This window comes from Podarcis vaucheri, assembly GCF_965113315.1.
Source record: "Podarcis vaucheri genome assembly, chromosome: 16".
Lineage (NCBI taxonomy): Eukaryota > Metazoa > Chordata > Lepidosauria > Squamata > Lacertidae > Podarcis > Podarcis vaucheri.
In genome coordinates this window covers 42,176,404-42,191,769 of record NC_138754.1, presented here as the reverse complement: position 1 = coordinate 42,191,769, position 15,366 = coordinate 42,176,404, and the positions used below count along the sequence as shown (strand labels likewise).

The following is a 15,366-nucleotide window of genomic DNA, read 5'->3' as shown; positions in this document are numbered from 1 at the left end:
GGTCCCTCCCCGTCGGCCTCGGGCTCCGCCTGACCGGGCTGGGCTGGGCCGGCGGCGGGCGGAGCGAGGCGGCGGCGGCGGCAGGAGCGGCCATGGCGGCGCACCTGAACTCGGGCCGGGTCAACCTGATGGCGCTGCGCGAGGCCGGCCGCAAGGAGCTGCGCGAGTTCCTCGACAAGTGCGCCGGATCCAAGGTCGGCCGGGATCGCGGGGAGGGGAGGCCGCGCGGCGCCGCCGGGCCCTTTCCGCCTCGCTCTTCCCTTCCTCTCCCCCCCCCCGGCCGGGGCGAGGCGGGCCCGTCTCCTCCTCCTCGGGAGTCCGCGGCCAGGCGCAGGGCCTCGGCCTCTTGGGGCCGCGTTCGCGAAGCCTCACAAAGGGCCCCGTTCGCGAAGGAAGGAGGACAAACGAGGCGCCCTCGGGGCGAAGGGCGCGCCTGCAAATCGGCAGCACCACCCAACCCACGGGAAACAAAACGCACAAGCGGAGAGGGGGAGCGGGGCTCCGGGGGGCCGGGCGGCGTGAAACGGCTCCCTGGGAGGCTTCTCCCGGGCTGGGCTCTGGGCAGGCGCCTCAACATCCTTTCTGCTCCCTTGGAAACTCTCTCGTGAGGCCTCTGCGGCCTCTTGGCTTGCGAATCCCGCCTCGGTCCTCTCCCTCGCCCCCCCCCTTCCCATGCCCTTAAGCTGTCTCCGCCTTCCAGATAAGTTGGATCAAAGAACAAAAGGCTTCTTAATTAAAAAGAAATATTCTGAGCACGCACAGTTTTGCATTTTAAATTCACTTAAATTGTCACTAAAATGGGCTTTATTTCTCTTGCCCTAATGCTGAAAACATTTATGAAAAAAATTAAAATGCCGTTTTAAAGGCCCCCCCCTAAAACCACTACATCTGGGGTCTAAAAATACCACTGTACGTAAATTCTAATGAGCCTAGTTAGCTTTATTTCTTAAAAAAACATGCACAGAATGTAAAATGGTGCATACATACAGACATGCACTAGCCTTCTCACAGGGCCTTAATACCTCAATGAAGCTTACTCTACTAAGGTTATAGATTCAGGTAGGTTGCCTTGTTGGTCTGGCGCAGTAGAAATATATAAAAATAGTAATAAAATTGTCCAATAGCACCTTAGAGACCAGCTAAGTTTGTTCTTGGTATGAGCTTTTGTGTGCCTGGGCTTTTCCCTCTTCCCTCCCTCCCCTCTTTTCCTTTCGTGTCAGGCTTTTCAGGCTGGTTACTGGCAGAGACCATCTCCTCAATATATTATTTACTTATGGGTAGTCGAAACAAAATAAAAAAATTCCTTCCAGTAGCACCTTAGAGACCAACTAAGTTTGTTCTTGGTATGAGCTTTTGTGCGCTTGCACACCTCTTCAGATACACTGAAACAGAAGTTGCCAGACCTTTCTATATATAGTGAGAGGGTGGGGAGGGGGATTCCTCAGAAGGGGGGTGGGAGATGGGTCATTGCCTGATAGGTAAACCTGTTGACGACTGCTAATGACTGTAATTGGTCTTACAGGAAAAAGCAAGGGGTGAGATGGCCAAAAATAGCTTTATACAGTGGCACCTCTGGTTACATACGCTTCAGGTTACAGACTCCGCTAACCCAGAATTAGTACCTCGGGTTAAGAACTTTGCTTCAGGATGAGAACAGAAATCGTGCAGCGGCGCAGCAGCAGCAGGAGGCCCCATTAGCTAAAGTGGTGCTTCAGGTTAAGAACAGTTTCAGGTTAAGATCGGACCTCCGGAACAAATTAAGTACTTAACCCGAGGTACCACTGTAATGTGCTTTGTGTAACTATTTTAGTACTATTATTAAAAAATTATTGCACCCTGTACCTGTAGATCTCAGGGTACTTCACAACATAAAACTACAATATAAAAAACACAAAATACATATTAAAAATAAGAACAAAGACAACCCAATAATTCCTCTTCCACAACACACTTAAAAGGGCATTTTAGCTAACGGGATGTCAGTTAGTCAAAGGCCTGGTTAAAGACGAACATTTTTGCCTGGTGCCTAAAGGTGTATCATGAAGGCACTGGCTGAACCTCCCTGGGAAGAGCATGATCTTTCAGGTGTGCTTTCAGAATCTACTACTTCATGTTTTCATACATGCCCACGCAGTGATGGGTTTGCACAAACCATGACTTGGCCCAACCAAACCTGCAGGTTTCCAGAGAGAAGATGGCAGCTACTTTGCTCTTCCATCCTCTGGTCTTACAGTTGCTTCAGTGCTGTGAGCTAAGCCATGATTTGGCTTAGCGCTGTGTCTGAACCTGAGCCTATGGTTTATTTTGACAAACCATAAGCTATAGCGAAGGTTTGTTCTCGGGCAATGGTAAAAAAAAAAAAAAAAAGATTCCTAAACCCCCAACCACCTGAAAATTGCTGTGTGTCTTCAATGATTTTTCTGTCTGTTTAGCAATTTGAATGCACTCGGCTAGATATTATATATGGAATTCAAAATTGTATTACCTTTTGTTTCTTATTGTATCACACTGTATTAAAAATACAATTAAGATCTTTTTTTTTTAATGCATTTTTATTGAAGTTATACACAAAGAACAGACATATATGAAAATACAGAGAAAAAATTACAAAGAAAAAAGAAAAAAAAATACAATTAAGATCAATGTGAATATTGATGTGAAAAACATAATTAAAGATCAAATTGGATATTTAAATGTGATGGGTGTCATGGACCTCCTGAATGAACTGTGGATCACAGTTTGGCAGCTCCTGTTCTGTAGCTTACCTTCAAGGGGGAAATGAAGCCGGAGCCAGGTTCAGAGGTGTAGCTGAAGGGCAGTCTAGAAATACAAATAATGAAGTTTCTCTGCATAGAATTGTCAGAGACTTTCCCTCTACCCCACTCACTTCTGTGTATTGGATGTAGCTTGAAATGTCAGCTGATTCTCTGCTTTCCTCTTCCTAGGCCATTGTGTGGGATGAGTACCTTACAGGTCCATTTGGGCTGATTGCACAGTATTCACTTCTGAAGGTAGGATTGGGCAAGATTTTTAAAAAATATTAAGTCTGATTTTTGCCATAAATAGTGTGTTTTCCTATTGAGAGTTTTATCCAGTAGGTGTGAAGAAAATGTTTTTGGTGTCCTAGGTGGGTAGTTATTCCACCTAAACACCAAGTTTACAAAACACAAGGATAGATGCTCCCAGTAGTGAGTTGACCATAAATCCATTCCTTTCTCATATGTATAAACTTCTAAAGACTAAAATAAGATTGCACATTATTACTTTTGTCTCCTTCCAGGAACATGAGGTGGAGAAAATGTTCACTCTCAAACCAGGCCGCCTCCCACCTGCAGATGTCAAGAATATTATTTTCTTTGTCAGACCAAGGCTAGAACTCATGGACATAATTGCTGAAAATGTGCTCAGGTAGAGTAGCTCTCCAGACCTACCTTTTTGCTTTCTGCAGTCTGAGTAGAAACCTCAGGGTTACCTTACTTGTTTCCCTTGACTGAAAAGTTACACCTGAACTCAGGTGACATCACTTATGGACTTGGTTCAGAATATTGAAGGCCAACTTCTCACTTTAACTGGTAGTTTCTGTATTTCTTGAGGTGTCTCCTTGTCTCCTTTCTAGTGAAGACAGAGTCCGTTGTCCACAGAGGGATTTCCACATCCTGTTTGTGCCACGCCGCAGCTTGCTGTGTGAGCAGCGACTGAAGGATCAAGGAGTTCTGGGCTCCTTCATTCACAGAGAGGAGTACAGCCTGGACCTCATTCCATTTGATGGAGACCTATTATCCATGGAGTCTGAAAGCGCCTTCAAAGTCAGTATTGGGTTTCTTTGCATAGGGTAGCACAGTGTGGGGTATATTTCTAAACTGGCTGCTGATAGCCCCCAGTTGGCACCCCAATGCTCAGTCATAGGAGTCATTAGTTGGCAGTGGCTTTGGCTTCCTATTGACTTGAGGTCTAGACTGGAACCAGATCTTCTGCATACCCCACCACCTCAGTGCTATAAGGAAAGCAACTATTCTCTGCGTTGTACGACAAGGTCATGAGCTTCAACTGCAAGGAAACAGATCTAGGTCACTTCCTTCTTCCCACGCATTAAGAACTGTTTCAGAGGCCCTTCTCTTGAGTTTTGGTGACCAGAAAGAGAGCCGCCTTCTGAGTGTTGATTATTGGTTGATCTTCCTAGAGCCACAGGTGAAAATTTCACCTAGGCCTTCAACTGATTTTAGTGCTGCTCTGTTAAGGTGTGTTAAGTGTTTTTTTGTTCATACTGTTTTTTATATAAACTGATTTGAGAAAATTGATTTAAAAGTGGGGTATGTATATTTTAATATGACAAATACTATGGAAACCCTCTTCGACAGTGACAATTAATTAGCTGGTGGCTGCCTTCTGCTTGGAGGTTTTTAAAAGGAAGCTGGCCAATATATATAGTACAGCATATAGTAATCAATTACAGCAAATTTTACCACCTTGGGGGTGTTACAGTATGTGTCTGAACTCACATGTGTGTCCACCACTCACATGTATTCATACACACACTGTCAAAGAAGATTGGGATCTTTTGCTAACATCATAATGTGTGTCCGTTTATGAACATTTGTTTGCCTCCATTCCCGCCTAAATAAAACTGACACCTGATACTTTTTGTTTGGGGCTGGTGATCCTAAAGACCTATTAACTGCCAGATGGGCAACCCAGTAATTCTTAGAGGCAAACAAATGGCTTTACAGTAAGATTATTGAGAGACATTGACAAAGAAAGCTTGCTTTATTATATGAAATGAAATTGAGAGAATATATAAAAGCTGTTTCAGACAGTAAAATTACAATTTAAGCAGGCAGCAACTACTTAGCTTACGCACCTTGTCCCTACCTAGTCTCAGCCTACAGAAGTCAGTGTGACAATTTTGGCAGCAGGACCCACACTGCCAGTAAGTTAAGAAAGGGAGGGGAGAAAGAGTATCCCTGTCTTCAACTGTCCTTAATACGTGTGTGTTCATTTCTTGTGATCACTGAATGAAGCTCTTCTGTGGAGCTAGAAGAGCCAGCAGAATAAATTCCGTTTGACACACACACCTATTAGCACAAGGAAGCACTTTGTCATCTGTGCCAGTTTTCTGATCCTGTTTATTTAAAGTACAGTGTTTGTAGGATGCCTTTTTATTTTCAGCTTATTGCTGTAAGCTGAGGATACCACCTGCATCCTAAGTTTCTTACCATGCTTTCTTTGTCTTTTTTTAAAATATAGGAGTGTTACTTAGAAAATGACCAGACCAGCCTCTATCACGCAGCAAAGGGACTCATGACACTCCAGGCACTTTATGGAACAATCCCACAGATCTTTGGGAAAGGGGAATGCGCAAGGGTAAATATGATCTAGAACGCCTTCCTTGTCTGCCATTTCACTGTGTGAATGCCTCTTTGTATGGACAACAATCGCTTTGGAATTGCTCTACTTTTTTCTTTCTTTTCTTAACCCTGCTTATATATAAAGAGGCATGTGGTCTTTAATGTCTAATGAATCCACACACTCTGTGTTATAGTGAATGGGTGTGTGGGTGTATGAGGTGTATATGAGAGACATGAAGAAGATGAGGCTGCGGATTTTGGTTATTCTGCCCATGTCCTTGGAGGTTGAGGAGCAGCAGTCAGTCTGGGTCTGTCTCTTGCACAAAGGGGATGACAGAACACCAATCTAGAGCTTGGCTCACCACCGCAGGAAGTGAGAGGTGCATATTCAAAGATGTCTGCAATGTTTGATGTGTTACTTGCTGCTTGTAGCCTGAGTCATAATCTTCCAAACGCTTCTTTCTTCAGCACGTGGCAAATATGATGATCAGGATGAAGCGGGAGTTTTCTGGGAGCCAGAATCCAATCTTCCCAGTCTTTGATACCCTCTTGCTGCTTGACCGCAACATAGACTTGATGTCACCTCTGGCCACACAGCTGACTTATGAGGGGCTTATTGATGAGATATACGGAATTCAGAATAGTAAGTTAGCAGCTGTGACCAGGATGTAACAAAATTTCTGAGTAATTGGTTCTCAGATGGAAAAAGACCCTGTCTTAGACCAGTACATACATCTTTATTCTCTCTTCTCATTGTAGTGGACAGTTTCTTCTTACCGGTCACATCCTTTCCTTAGTCAGGGAGTAGGTAAGCAGTTCTGTTCAGAGAAGGGACAACAATCCCCAGTAACAGGTTTTTTCTCAGCTTCCTCACGATATGCCAATTGGTCTTTTGTTGTCATTGTCCCCCTTCTTTTCCCCCAGCCAAGGAAGGCTCCTCCTCTTCCTTGTAGGTCTTCTGCTTTCCTTCCTTCCTTCCTTCCTTCCTTCCTTCCTTCCTTCCTTCTTCAGAGGATTTTTCAGGGTCTCCCACTCTCGTACCCTTAAGCAGCATTTTAGAGACACTGGGGATGAGAGGATGACCCCAGTTCTCCTCATCTTGTCTAATGCAGGGTGTGGAACCTGTGGCTCTCCAGCTGTTGTTGGACTGCCCCAACCGGGATGGTCCAAAAGCACCTGGGGGGCTACAGGGCCCCCGTCCCACCAAGTTTTCTAACAGCAGTTTAGTAACTCTCATTTATTTCACCTGACTTAATAGGAAAGTATTTTGCTCTTTTGTCCAGTGGTATTATCTGGTATAGAAAGTGTTCCACAAGTGGGCAGCAGAGGAGAAGAGGGGAAATAAGATGCTTCTCCTGGATCAGTTTCAGTTGGAAAAAATGAAAAACTGGTGCCCCTCGAGAGCCAGCTTAGCTCTTGCCAAGTGACAGCTCAGGTTCCTTATTTCCCAGTGTTTATTCCTCTGTGTGTTGGAAAGCCAAGTCAGCTCTGTTTTCTTTGGCTTGTATTTTGGCAGCTTACGTGAAACTCCCTCCAGAAAAGTTTGCCCCCAAGAAGCAGGGGGAGGGTGGCAAGGATCTCCCCACAGAGCCCAAGAAGCTGCAGCTGAATTCTGCTGAGGAGCTTTATGCAGAGATCCGGGACAAGAATTTCAATGCTGTGGGCTCTGTGCTGAGCAAGAGAGCCAAAATAATCTCAGCCGCATTTGAGGTAATCAACCTGTGTTATCTTATCCCCACAGATGAGTCCAGATTCAACTGGCTTGTCCATTCAGCCTCAGAAGTGTTCCATGCACACCTTGCAGTTGCAGGATGCTGGTCAAATCAGAAGTCAGATCTGCACTTTTGCTTCAGCACTAGTCTTTATCAAGGCTGTGTGTTCTGTAAAAACAATGAAAATTTGTGCCTGTGCAATCCAAACCCCGCACCAAGAAGAAGAACCTGTATCAGCAACATATATGTGTTATGCATATAAGTGTATAGATCTACACAATCTATACTTTCACATTTTGTACCCTTCTAGTTTTACTGCTTATGAAGAGAGACAATAAGTTATGGAAGACACTGAAGCCCTCCCCATTAGCTTCTGAGAATTCAGAAAGCACACTTTTGAACATGTCATTACAGTCATAAGACATGGAAACTTGCTTGTATTTTAATGAAAGCTGAGATTCTTAGGGAACTGAATCCTACCCCAATTCCATACTACCAAGGCATACATGTGGACTTTCCTATGGCATGTTGAAATCAGATGTATCTTATTGATGTCACATATCTCATGGGATGGTGTAGCCATATAATAATTTGGGCAAGTGGCTTTGTCCTTGCAGTCACAAATGTGTGTGCAGTTTCCATGTGCAGTTTCAGGAAATTCCATCATCCCTGGCCTAGTATGATAGTACATAAAAGCATAGATGACTTGAGCTCTGAGCTGTGTAATCTGGTCACATTTTCTGCATTTCTTTCTGCTCCTTTAGAAGGCCAGACCAGCTGCACTTGCCTATTGAAAGAGGAACCATTTAAAATTGAGTGCTATAATTGGCACTTTTATGTTGGAAGGAACAAGAGAGAGTGCAAGGTTGTCAGATATAATAGGTGATAATGAAACAGCAGCTTGTGGGTAGCAAAAGGCTTATTAATGGCATACTTCATTATTATCTTCCTGCCTGGGCTTGCCATTCATATAGTTTACACTTCAGCCAAATTCCACTTTTCAATAAATGTGTTTGGATGTGTAGTTCTTTCTTGTTGGTCTGATAGAAACTGGAAGCAGAATACATACATCTGGATTGTCCTTATTAATAGGTCATTAGACACCTCTGGCAATCTAGTCCTTAGAGTTAAGCTCTGTGCTTTTCATCGTTACTGAGATAACAAGATTTATGTCTCTTCAGGAAACATCCTTATGGACTCAGATAATTTCTCACTTCATTATGTTGGACCAATTTCTTTATTTGGATCATTTATAACCTGCTTTTCAATCAGGGTTCTCAAAATCAAAGAGCAAAATTTAGAAACAAAATAAACGTAAAATCAATAAAATGCAAACATCCAAACAAAGGGACAATTTGTAACCATGGGAGTGCATGGTGGTCATTAAAGAAGGCACGTGTGTTCTAGTAATTTGGCAGGGGCGCATCTTGGACTTAAATAGAGGTTTTCTTTCCACTCTCCATGAGCTCGGTGTGAATTACAATGTCTCCTGCTGGTTTCATATTTGAAGTTCATTAGGTTAGAGAAGAGTTTTACTCTGCTGGGGCCGGTATCCAACCTGGTCACACTCACCCCAGGCAGCTCCTGATTCAGCACAGCTTCCCCACAGGCTTTTTTGGTGTTAGAAAAGGAAGAATGTTTTTATGATGTGTAAAACTGCAACATGCATGAAAAGATGCCAGTTAGTTAGAAATGATTAGGAAAGTGTTCATTCTGCCAGAGCTTGCCATTCATTTAGCAGTTTTACACTGCAAAACTGATCATGCAACAAAGAAAGATTATTGGATGGGGAACTGGATATTCTCTCATCAGCAGCGTAACTATTTTTTTCCTTAACTGAAAATAGTGAACATTGTAAAGGAGACACATAAGATTTCCATGTTCTCTTGGGGATTGACTCTAAACTGTTATCTGCTGGGTCTGTTTTCCTAGGAAAGACACCATGCTAAAACTGTTGGAGAGATCAAACAGTTTGTCTCACAGCTGCCGCACATGCAGGCAGCAAGAAGCTCTTTAGCTAACCACACTTCTATCGCGGAACTCATCAAAGATATCACTAGTGAGTTTTTACTTATTTATTCATTCACTCACTCACTGCCTTTCCCCCAGATGGGACTCAAGGTGGCTTACAGAATATTCCAGCTATAGCTTTAATAAATTCCCTGTGGATAAGCTGCCAGTGGCCAGATATCAGCACTGTTCTTGACTGAAAACTATTTTCAAATGCAGCGTGTTCATTTACTGTTTTATATTATTTATTTAAGCATCAGAAGACTTCTTTGATAACTTAACAGTGGAACAAGAGTTTATGTCAGGAATAGACACTGATAAGGTAGGTGAAAATGCTCTTAAAATAGTCCCCCCCCATTGTTATCTAGTATCTCTTGGAATAATGGTGGGTGTCGTTTTTGCTAAATGGAACCTGTTTCTGTTCCACTGAATCTTCTGGAAGCTAAACTTCCTTGGTCCAACATCCTCAGCACCAGCTGCAGCTGCAGTCCTTCTGCCCCAGACTGCAACCACTCTTATTGATGAAGAAAAACTGCTCACCAAAAATTGCATCCTGTTTTGTGGCTGGTTTCACTGATGCAAATTGTTCTTGACATTGTGATGGAGGAGGTTCCATGTCCACTTTTACATCCCTACGAATAAGAGCTAAACATTTTGTTTCGCTACCATTTCAAAAGTTGGTGTAGTTTTGTTGGTTTGCTTTTTCTGTTTAGGTCAACAACTACATTGAAGACTGTATTGCCCAAAAGCATCCTCTGATCAAGATTTTAAGACTTGTTTGTCTGCAGTCAGTGTGCAACAGCGGACTGAAACAGAAGGTCCTGGATCATTATAAGAGAGAGATTCTCCAGGTTAGCCAAATCAAATATAGATCACTCTTGGGAGAACCTTATGCACGATTGTTTAGTGGGGAAACTCAAGTCATCGGGCCAGCTGCTGGTTAACTCATCTCAGTAATTAAAACCTAATGTCAAGGTTGATGTATTTATATCTTTAAACTCTCTCAAGCATTACGCTTTCCATTTTTAAGTTTTAAATAGAGCGGTTGCTTTGGAAAACAATAATCAGGCATCCGAACAACATTACCAGTCCACCAATACAACCAATACCAAGCAGCACACATAGGAGCCAACTCCTAGAGGCTATGGGGGCTCCTCCCCCCCAAAAAAATATATTTGAAGAGGTGGGCCCTCCAAAGTTGATGGGCACTGCTATTCACATGGTGTGTGTGCACTGTGTCATGTGATTGATTATGTGGGACAGGACTTATCTGGGCCCCCACAATATTTTATTCAAGTTGGTACCGCTGACAACACATGTTCTTGTTACAGACTTATGGCTATGAACATATACTGACTTTAAATAATCTAGAAAAGGCTGGACTCTTGAAGACCCAGTTAACCAGTAGAAACAACTACCCAACAATTCGGAAAACTCTGCGTCTGTGGATGGATGATGTCAATGAACAGGTAAGTTAAGTGCTTCATCACACAGTTACGACATTGCTAAAAAATTTATGAAATGCACTGTGGTGATAAGCTGCTCTTCATTGATCCCACTTTCTTCCATCCTTCCTGCAGAATCCCAACGACATCTCTTATGTATACAGTGGCTATGCTCCTCTAAGTGTGCGCCTGGCACAATTGCTTGCCCGTCCAGGGTGGCGAAGCATAGAAGAAGTGTTAAAGATGCTTCCAGGACCACACTTTGAAGAGAGGCAGCAATTGCCAACAGGGCTTCAAAAAAAACGTAGGTATCTTTGGACACACAATTTGTGTTGTAATATTGTGCTTAAAGGGCTGCTAATGACAACTGCAGCTTCACCCGCAATACAGTGGCTTCTTGTTAACACTGGAGCTCCAGTGCAAACAAAGGCTTCCTTGTTCCTAGAGGGTGCAAGTTTGTATGGAATTTTTTTAAAAATGGCCATGCAATTTCAACCGCTCTTCCTGCATGTTGCAGCTCATATGGAGCCCTGGATCAGATGCCTGGGTTCAGCCTCCCACAACTCCCACTGGTTTCAATGCAGTGTAGGCATTCCCAGTGGGTTGGGCCTTGTATCTGAGTGACAGATGTTGCATATTTAGTCGCTGTTGCTTCATTCTGCCTTGGTTAGCTTCCCTCTTCCAAACTGCAGCATAGCAACCTTCTTGTCAAATAACCAATCTAAAACCAAGCTGGGGGAAGTGAGGGTTGGGTAGGAGTTGTGTTGCACAAAAAATATATTCAAAGTCAGTTTTCCACTCTCTACCTTGAAAACAATGCAGGTCAGCATGGAGAAAACAGAGTCACTCTGGTATTTTTCCTGGGTGGAGTGACATATGCCGAAATTGCAGCCCTCCGCTTTCTGTCTCAAATGGAAGATGGGGGCACAGAATATGTCATTGCAACAACTAAACTCATCAATGGAACAAGCTGGGTCAAATCTCTAATGGAGAAGTTGGAGCCTCCGCCCTTTTAGAATGAGAATCTGCACAACGATCAAGAGACACCATAACTTGATAGGTGTAATGATAAGAAGCAGAGAAGAGGTATCCTGGCAGTGCAAATGGAAGCTGGCCTTGCTGCTAGATACAGGGCAGAAAGCGTGGTGTTCTTGCATTGACTCTGTCCATAACTTTGCAAGAGGCTGATGCCTCTCTGAAAGAGGGAACGATAAAAGAAATGAAATGCCTTGAAGATGGTTCCTTACATTGCTTTCTGAAAAATAAGCTTCGGAGGAAACTTAAATAATGTGGCCTGTGCTTTGACTCGGCCCTGCAGTGCATCCCCTATCATTATTCCCAGGTTATCTATCTATCTATTTATTGCAGTTTCTAAGCATCTCTTTGGGAATTAACATATTCCACAATTCCATGCATCTCTCAGGAAGATTTCCCTGATACTTCACTTCACCCCCTCCATCCTTTGTACTGTCACTTTGTTTTTTGAGTTCTGCCTCTTAATGCCATTCTTAAACTTTCTCCGCAAGCGATGTTGTATAACGTTTGTAGACCTGTACATGGCTATGTCTCCTCTTAGGCCACCATTCTGCAAGTCCTATTGAAAGCATGTTCTAAAACCCTGAATATGTTAAGTTTACAAATGGCTTCAGTTCTTTGGTCCCAACCATTTATATGATGCTGTTGGTAGCACCTCCATTCTCTCAACCCATGCTTTTCTTTCCACACATCCTGAGACATACAGCAACAAAATCTGATTCCCCCTCTCCTACAATTTTCTCTGCAGTAACGAGGGAGTTCTCAATTTTTCTTGTGTGCTGTAAATGTATCTAAATCTCTCATTTCATGTCAGCTTTTCCTTAAAAATTTACTTTAAAAGCTTTGCATTAAGTATGTTTGTAACCTGTACAGTGAATGTAATGGGTGGGGATTGCAAAAAGATCCTGGATCATTTTGGTGTGCCTCCAGTTTTTACTGTTTTTCTCTGAAGACAGCAGTGGTCAGATTAATGCTGATACCTTTTTGAGGGTGCTGGAGTTCTACATGTGTAAATTCAAGGAGACAAATGTTGATTATAAAGATACAGTTCCAACGGTTTTCCATTGTGTGTATATGTTGTTTAATACAAATAAGTATTAAATTGTCTTTATTATTCTTCGAAATAAGTTCTCAAGACAAAGTCATAGAATCATAGAATCATAGAATCATAGAGTTGGAAGAGACCACAAGGGCCATCGAGTCCAACCCCCTGCCAAGCAGGAAACACCATCAGAGCACTCCTGACATATGGTTGTCAAGCCTCTGCTTAAAGACCTCCAAAGTAGGAGACTCCACCACACTCCTTGGCAGCAAATTCCACTGTCGAACAGCTCTCACTGTCAGGAAGTTCTTCCTAATGTTTAGGTGGAATCTTCTTTCTTATAGTTTGGATCCATTGCTCCGTGTCCGCTTCTCCGGAGCAGCAGAAAACAACCTTTCTCCCTCCTCCATGTGACATCCTTTTATATATTTGAACATGGCTATCATATCACCCCTCAACCTCCTCTTCTCCAGGCTAAACATGCCCAGCTCCCTTAGCCGTTCCTCATAAGGCATCGTTTCCAGGCCTTTGACCATTTTGGTTGCCCTCCTCTGGACACGTTCCAGTTTGTCAGTGTCCTTCTTGAATTGTGGTGCCCAGAACTGGACACAGTACTCCAGGTGTGGTCTGACCAGAGCAGAATACAGTGGCACTATTACTTCCCTTGATCTAGATGCTATACTCCTATTGATGCAGCCCAGAATTGCATTGGCTTTTTTAGCTGCCGCGTCACACTGTTGGCTCATGTCAAGTTTGTGGTCAACCAAGACTCCTAGATCCTTTTCACATGTACTGCTCTCAAGCCAGGTGTCACCCATCTTGTATTTGTGCCTCTCATTTTTTTTGCCCAAGTGCAATACTTTACATTTCTCCCTGTTAAAATTCATCTTGTTTATTTTTGCCCAGTTCTCTAATCTGTCAAGGTCGTTTTGAAGTGTGATCCTGTCCTCTGGGGTGTTAGCCACCCCTCCCAGTTTGGTGTCATCTGCAAATTTGATCAGGATGCCCTTGAGTCCATCATCCAAGTCGTTGATAAAGATGTTGAATAAGACCGGGCCCAAGACAGAACCCTGTGGCACCCCACTAGTCACTCTTCTCCAGGATGAAGAGGAACCATTGATGAGCACCCTTTGGGTTCGGTCAGTCAGCCAGATACAAATCCACTGTCATCTCGGATATTTAAATTTCAGGGTACTGCTGCTGCAGAGTGTTGTGGTCAGACTTGTGTAATCTTGGTAAAGATACACAGAGAGATGGTGGAACATGTAGGAACTTTTGCACGTCTTGGGTTGTGGAGGGACAATGATGGATCATGACTTTTGTCTCTGACAATTAGGGGATAGTGGAGAAATTTGATTCAATTTGTATTTAAAGGCAAATCAACGTAATTCACACCTACTGAAACATAACCAACCTTTGAAATTTGCACTTCTCCAGCCCAAGTAATGTGTACAAAAAATGTACTGGTGGAAATAACATACAAAAACTGCATTAAATTAGGGGACACTGCTTTGCAAAAATGTGTATATTACTCAAAATTGCATGCAAAAAAATTATATTAAGAAGACTTTGCACTAAATGCTGATGAATTGTCATAAACACTTTTTAAAAATCCTCAAACTGATTGTGAAATGTAGAAAACTGAAGATGGGAAAAATGAGAAGTGAGGAAAGCCACAATTGATGGATTTGCCTTTCTCCTGATAGTTCACCTGAACATCCAGGTGCTTTTCTCAGTCATTGCTCCTGGAGACTTGCTTGCTCTTAACTTTTAAGTTGTGTTATAGAAATGTCATAGAATTGTAGAGTTGGAAGGCACCCTGAGGATGATCTAGTCTAGTCCAACCCCTTGCGATGCAGGAATATGCAGCTGTCCCATGTGAGAATCGAACCTGCAACCTTAGCGTTATCAACACCGTACTCTAACCAACTGAGCTATCCAGGCTCTTATTGCATGTCAAGTTCTAGCACATTCTCTTGGGTATTCCAGAGGGAGCAAGCATTCTCACAAAGCAAATCCAGTGTTGTAGCACTGTTCCATCAACTCAATTTTTGTATGGGCTTAAAGTTCCCTAAAAGTAATTTTTTTGTGCCCTGAAACTAAATTAATTTGGTTTCTTTTGCCTTCCCTGGAGTCAGGATTTCCCAATAAAGAATGGGCAACTATAAAGATAAACAAGAAAAGTAGCTACTAGAATTTATAATTCAAGCAAAGCACGCAAGTGCCAAATTCGCAAGGAAAATAGTTCTTTCTGCAATTGTTAATGTGTACTAATGTTTCTGTATCAGAAGCACAAGTAAATGAATCTCCTTCAGAACAAGTACGTGATACTTTCACATTAAGCTTCAGTTATTGCTGTAAAGGCAATTGCGTCCTTCATTGCTTTCTTCAAATTTCCAGGGTCAGTTTATAGATTTGTACATGAGGAAGAGCTTGCATGTTTCTGGGGAAAAGCTAGCATTTTTCACCATATCACTGGGGGAGTAATTGCATCCTAAATGGCTTCCTGAGTAGCTTGATTTTGATCTGTTTCTGGGGAAGGGCTTGCTTATCCCAAGGATAATAATTCGATAATGAGGGTGCCTGATTAAATTTAGAGTCCATTTGCTAAGCTATAATGCATCTCAGTGAAAGATGTCACTTTAAATAGAGATGCTTTCATCTGAAATAACCAGAAGGAGGCAGGCAGCATTAAGGGTCAAAAATATACTTTATTTTTAAAGTGTAGATGAGTGTGGTACTGATAAAGGGTGTGTACAGACACAATTTGAGCAGTA

General features: G+C 42.8%; 1 protein-coding gene across 2 annotated transcripts; it reads left to right on the top strand.

Annotated features, from left to right (window-relative positions):
* Positions 1–43: 43 nt before the first annotated feature.
* Positions 44–12,606, top strand: VPS33A (VPS33A core subunit of CORVET and HOPS complexes). Of its 2 annotated transcripts, none has more exons than XM_082203624.1 (13): positions 44–194; positions 2,946–3,011; positions 3,281–3,408; positions 3,617–3,806; positions 5,245–5,361; positions 5,814–5,988; positions 6,862–7,055; positions 8,990–9,116; positions 9,322–9,389; positions 9,781–9,918; positions 10,399–10,536; positions 10,648–10,816; positions 11,335–12,606. In XM_082203624.1, the coding sequence occupies exons 1-13, from the start codon at positions 93–95 to the stop codon at positions 11,526–11,528; spliced, it is 1,806 nt and encodes a 601-aa protein (XP_082059750.1). In that variant the 5' UTR covers positions 44–92; the 3' UTR covers positions 11,529–12,606. The 2 variants fall into 2 exon arrangements, with proteins under 2 accessions (XP_082059750.1, XP_082059751.1); XM_082203625.1 differs by lacking the exon at positions 44–194 and adding an exon at positions 681–1,059.
* Positions 12,607–15,366: the final 2,760 nt, after the last annotated feature.

Bases quoted from the DNA above. Each gene is read 5' to 3' on its own strand.
- VPS33A (XM_082203624.1), top strand. From the start codon at position 93: ATGGCGGCGCACCTGAACTCGGGCCGGGTCAACCTGATGGCGCTGCGC. The intron at 3,409-3,616 runs GTAGAGTAGCTC...TCTCCTTTCTAG, and splicing joins ATTGCTGAAAATGTGCTCAG to TGAAGACAGAGTCCGTTGTC. The intron at 7,056-8,989 runs GTAATCAACCTG...CTGTTTTCCTAG, and splicing joins TAATCTCAGCCGCATTTGAG to GAAAGACACCATGCTAAAAC.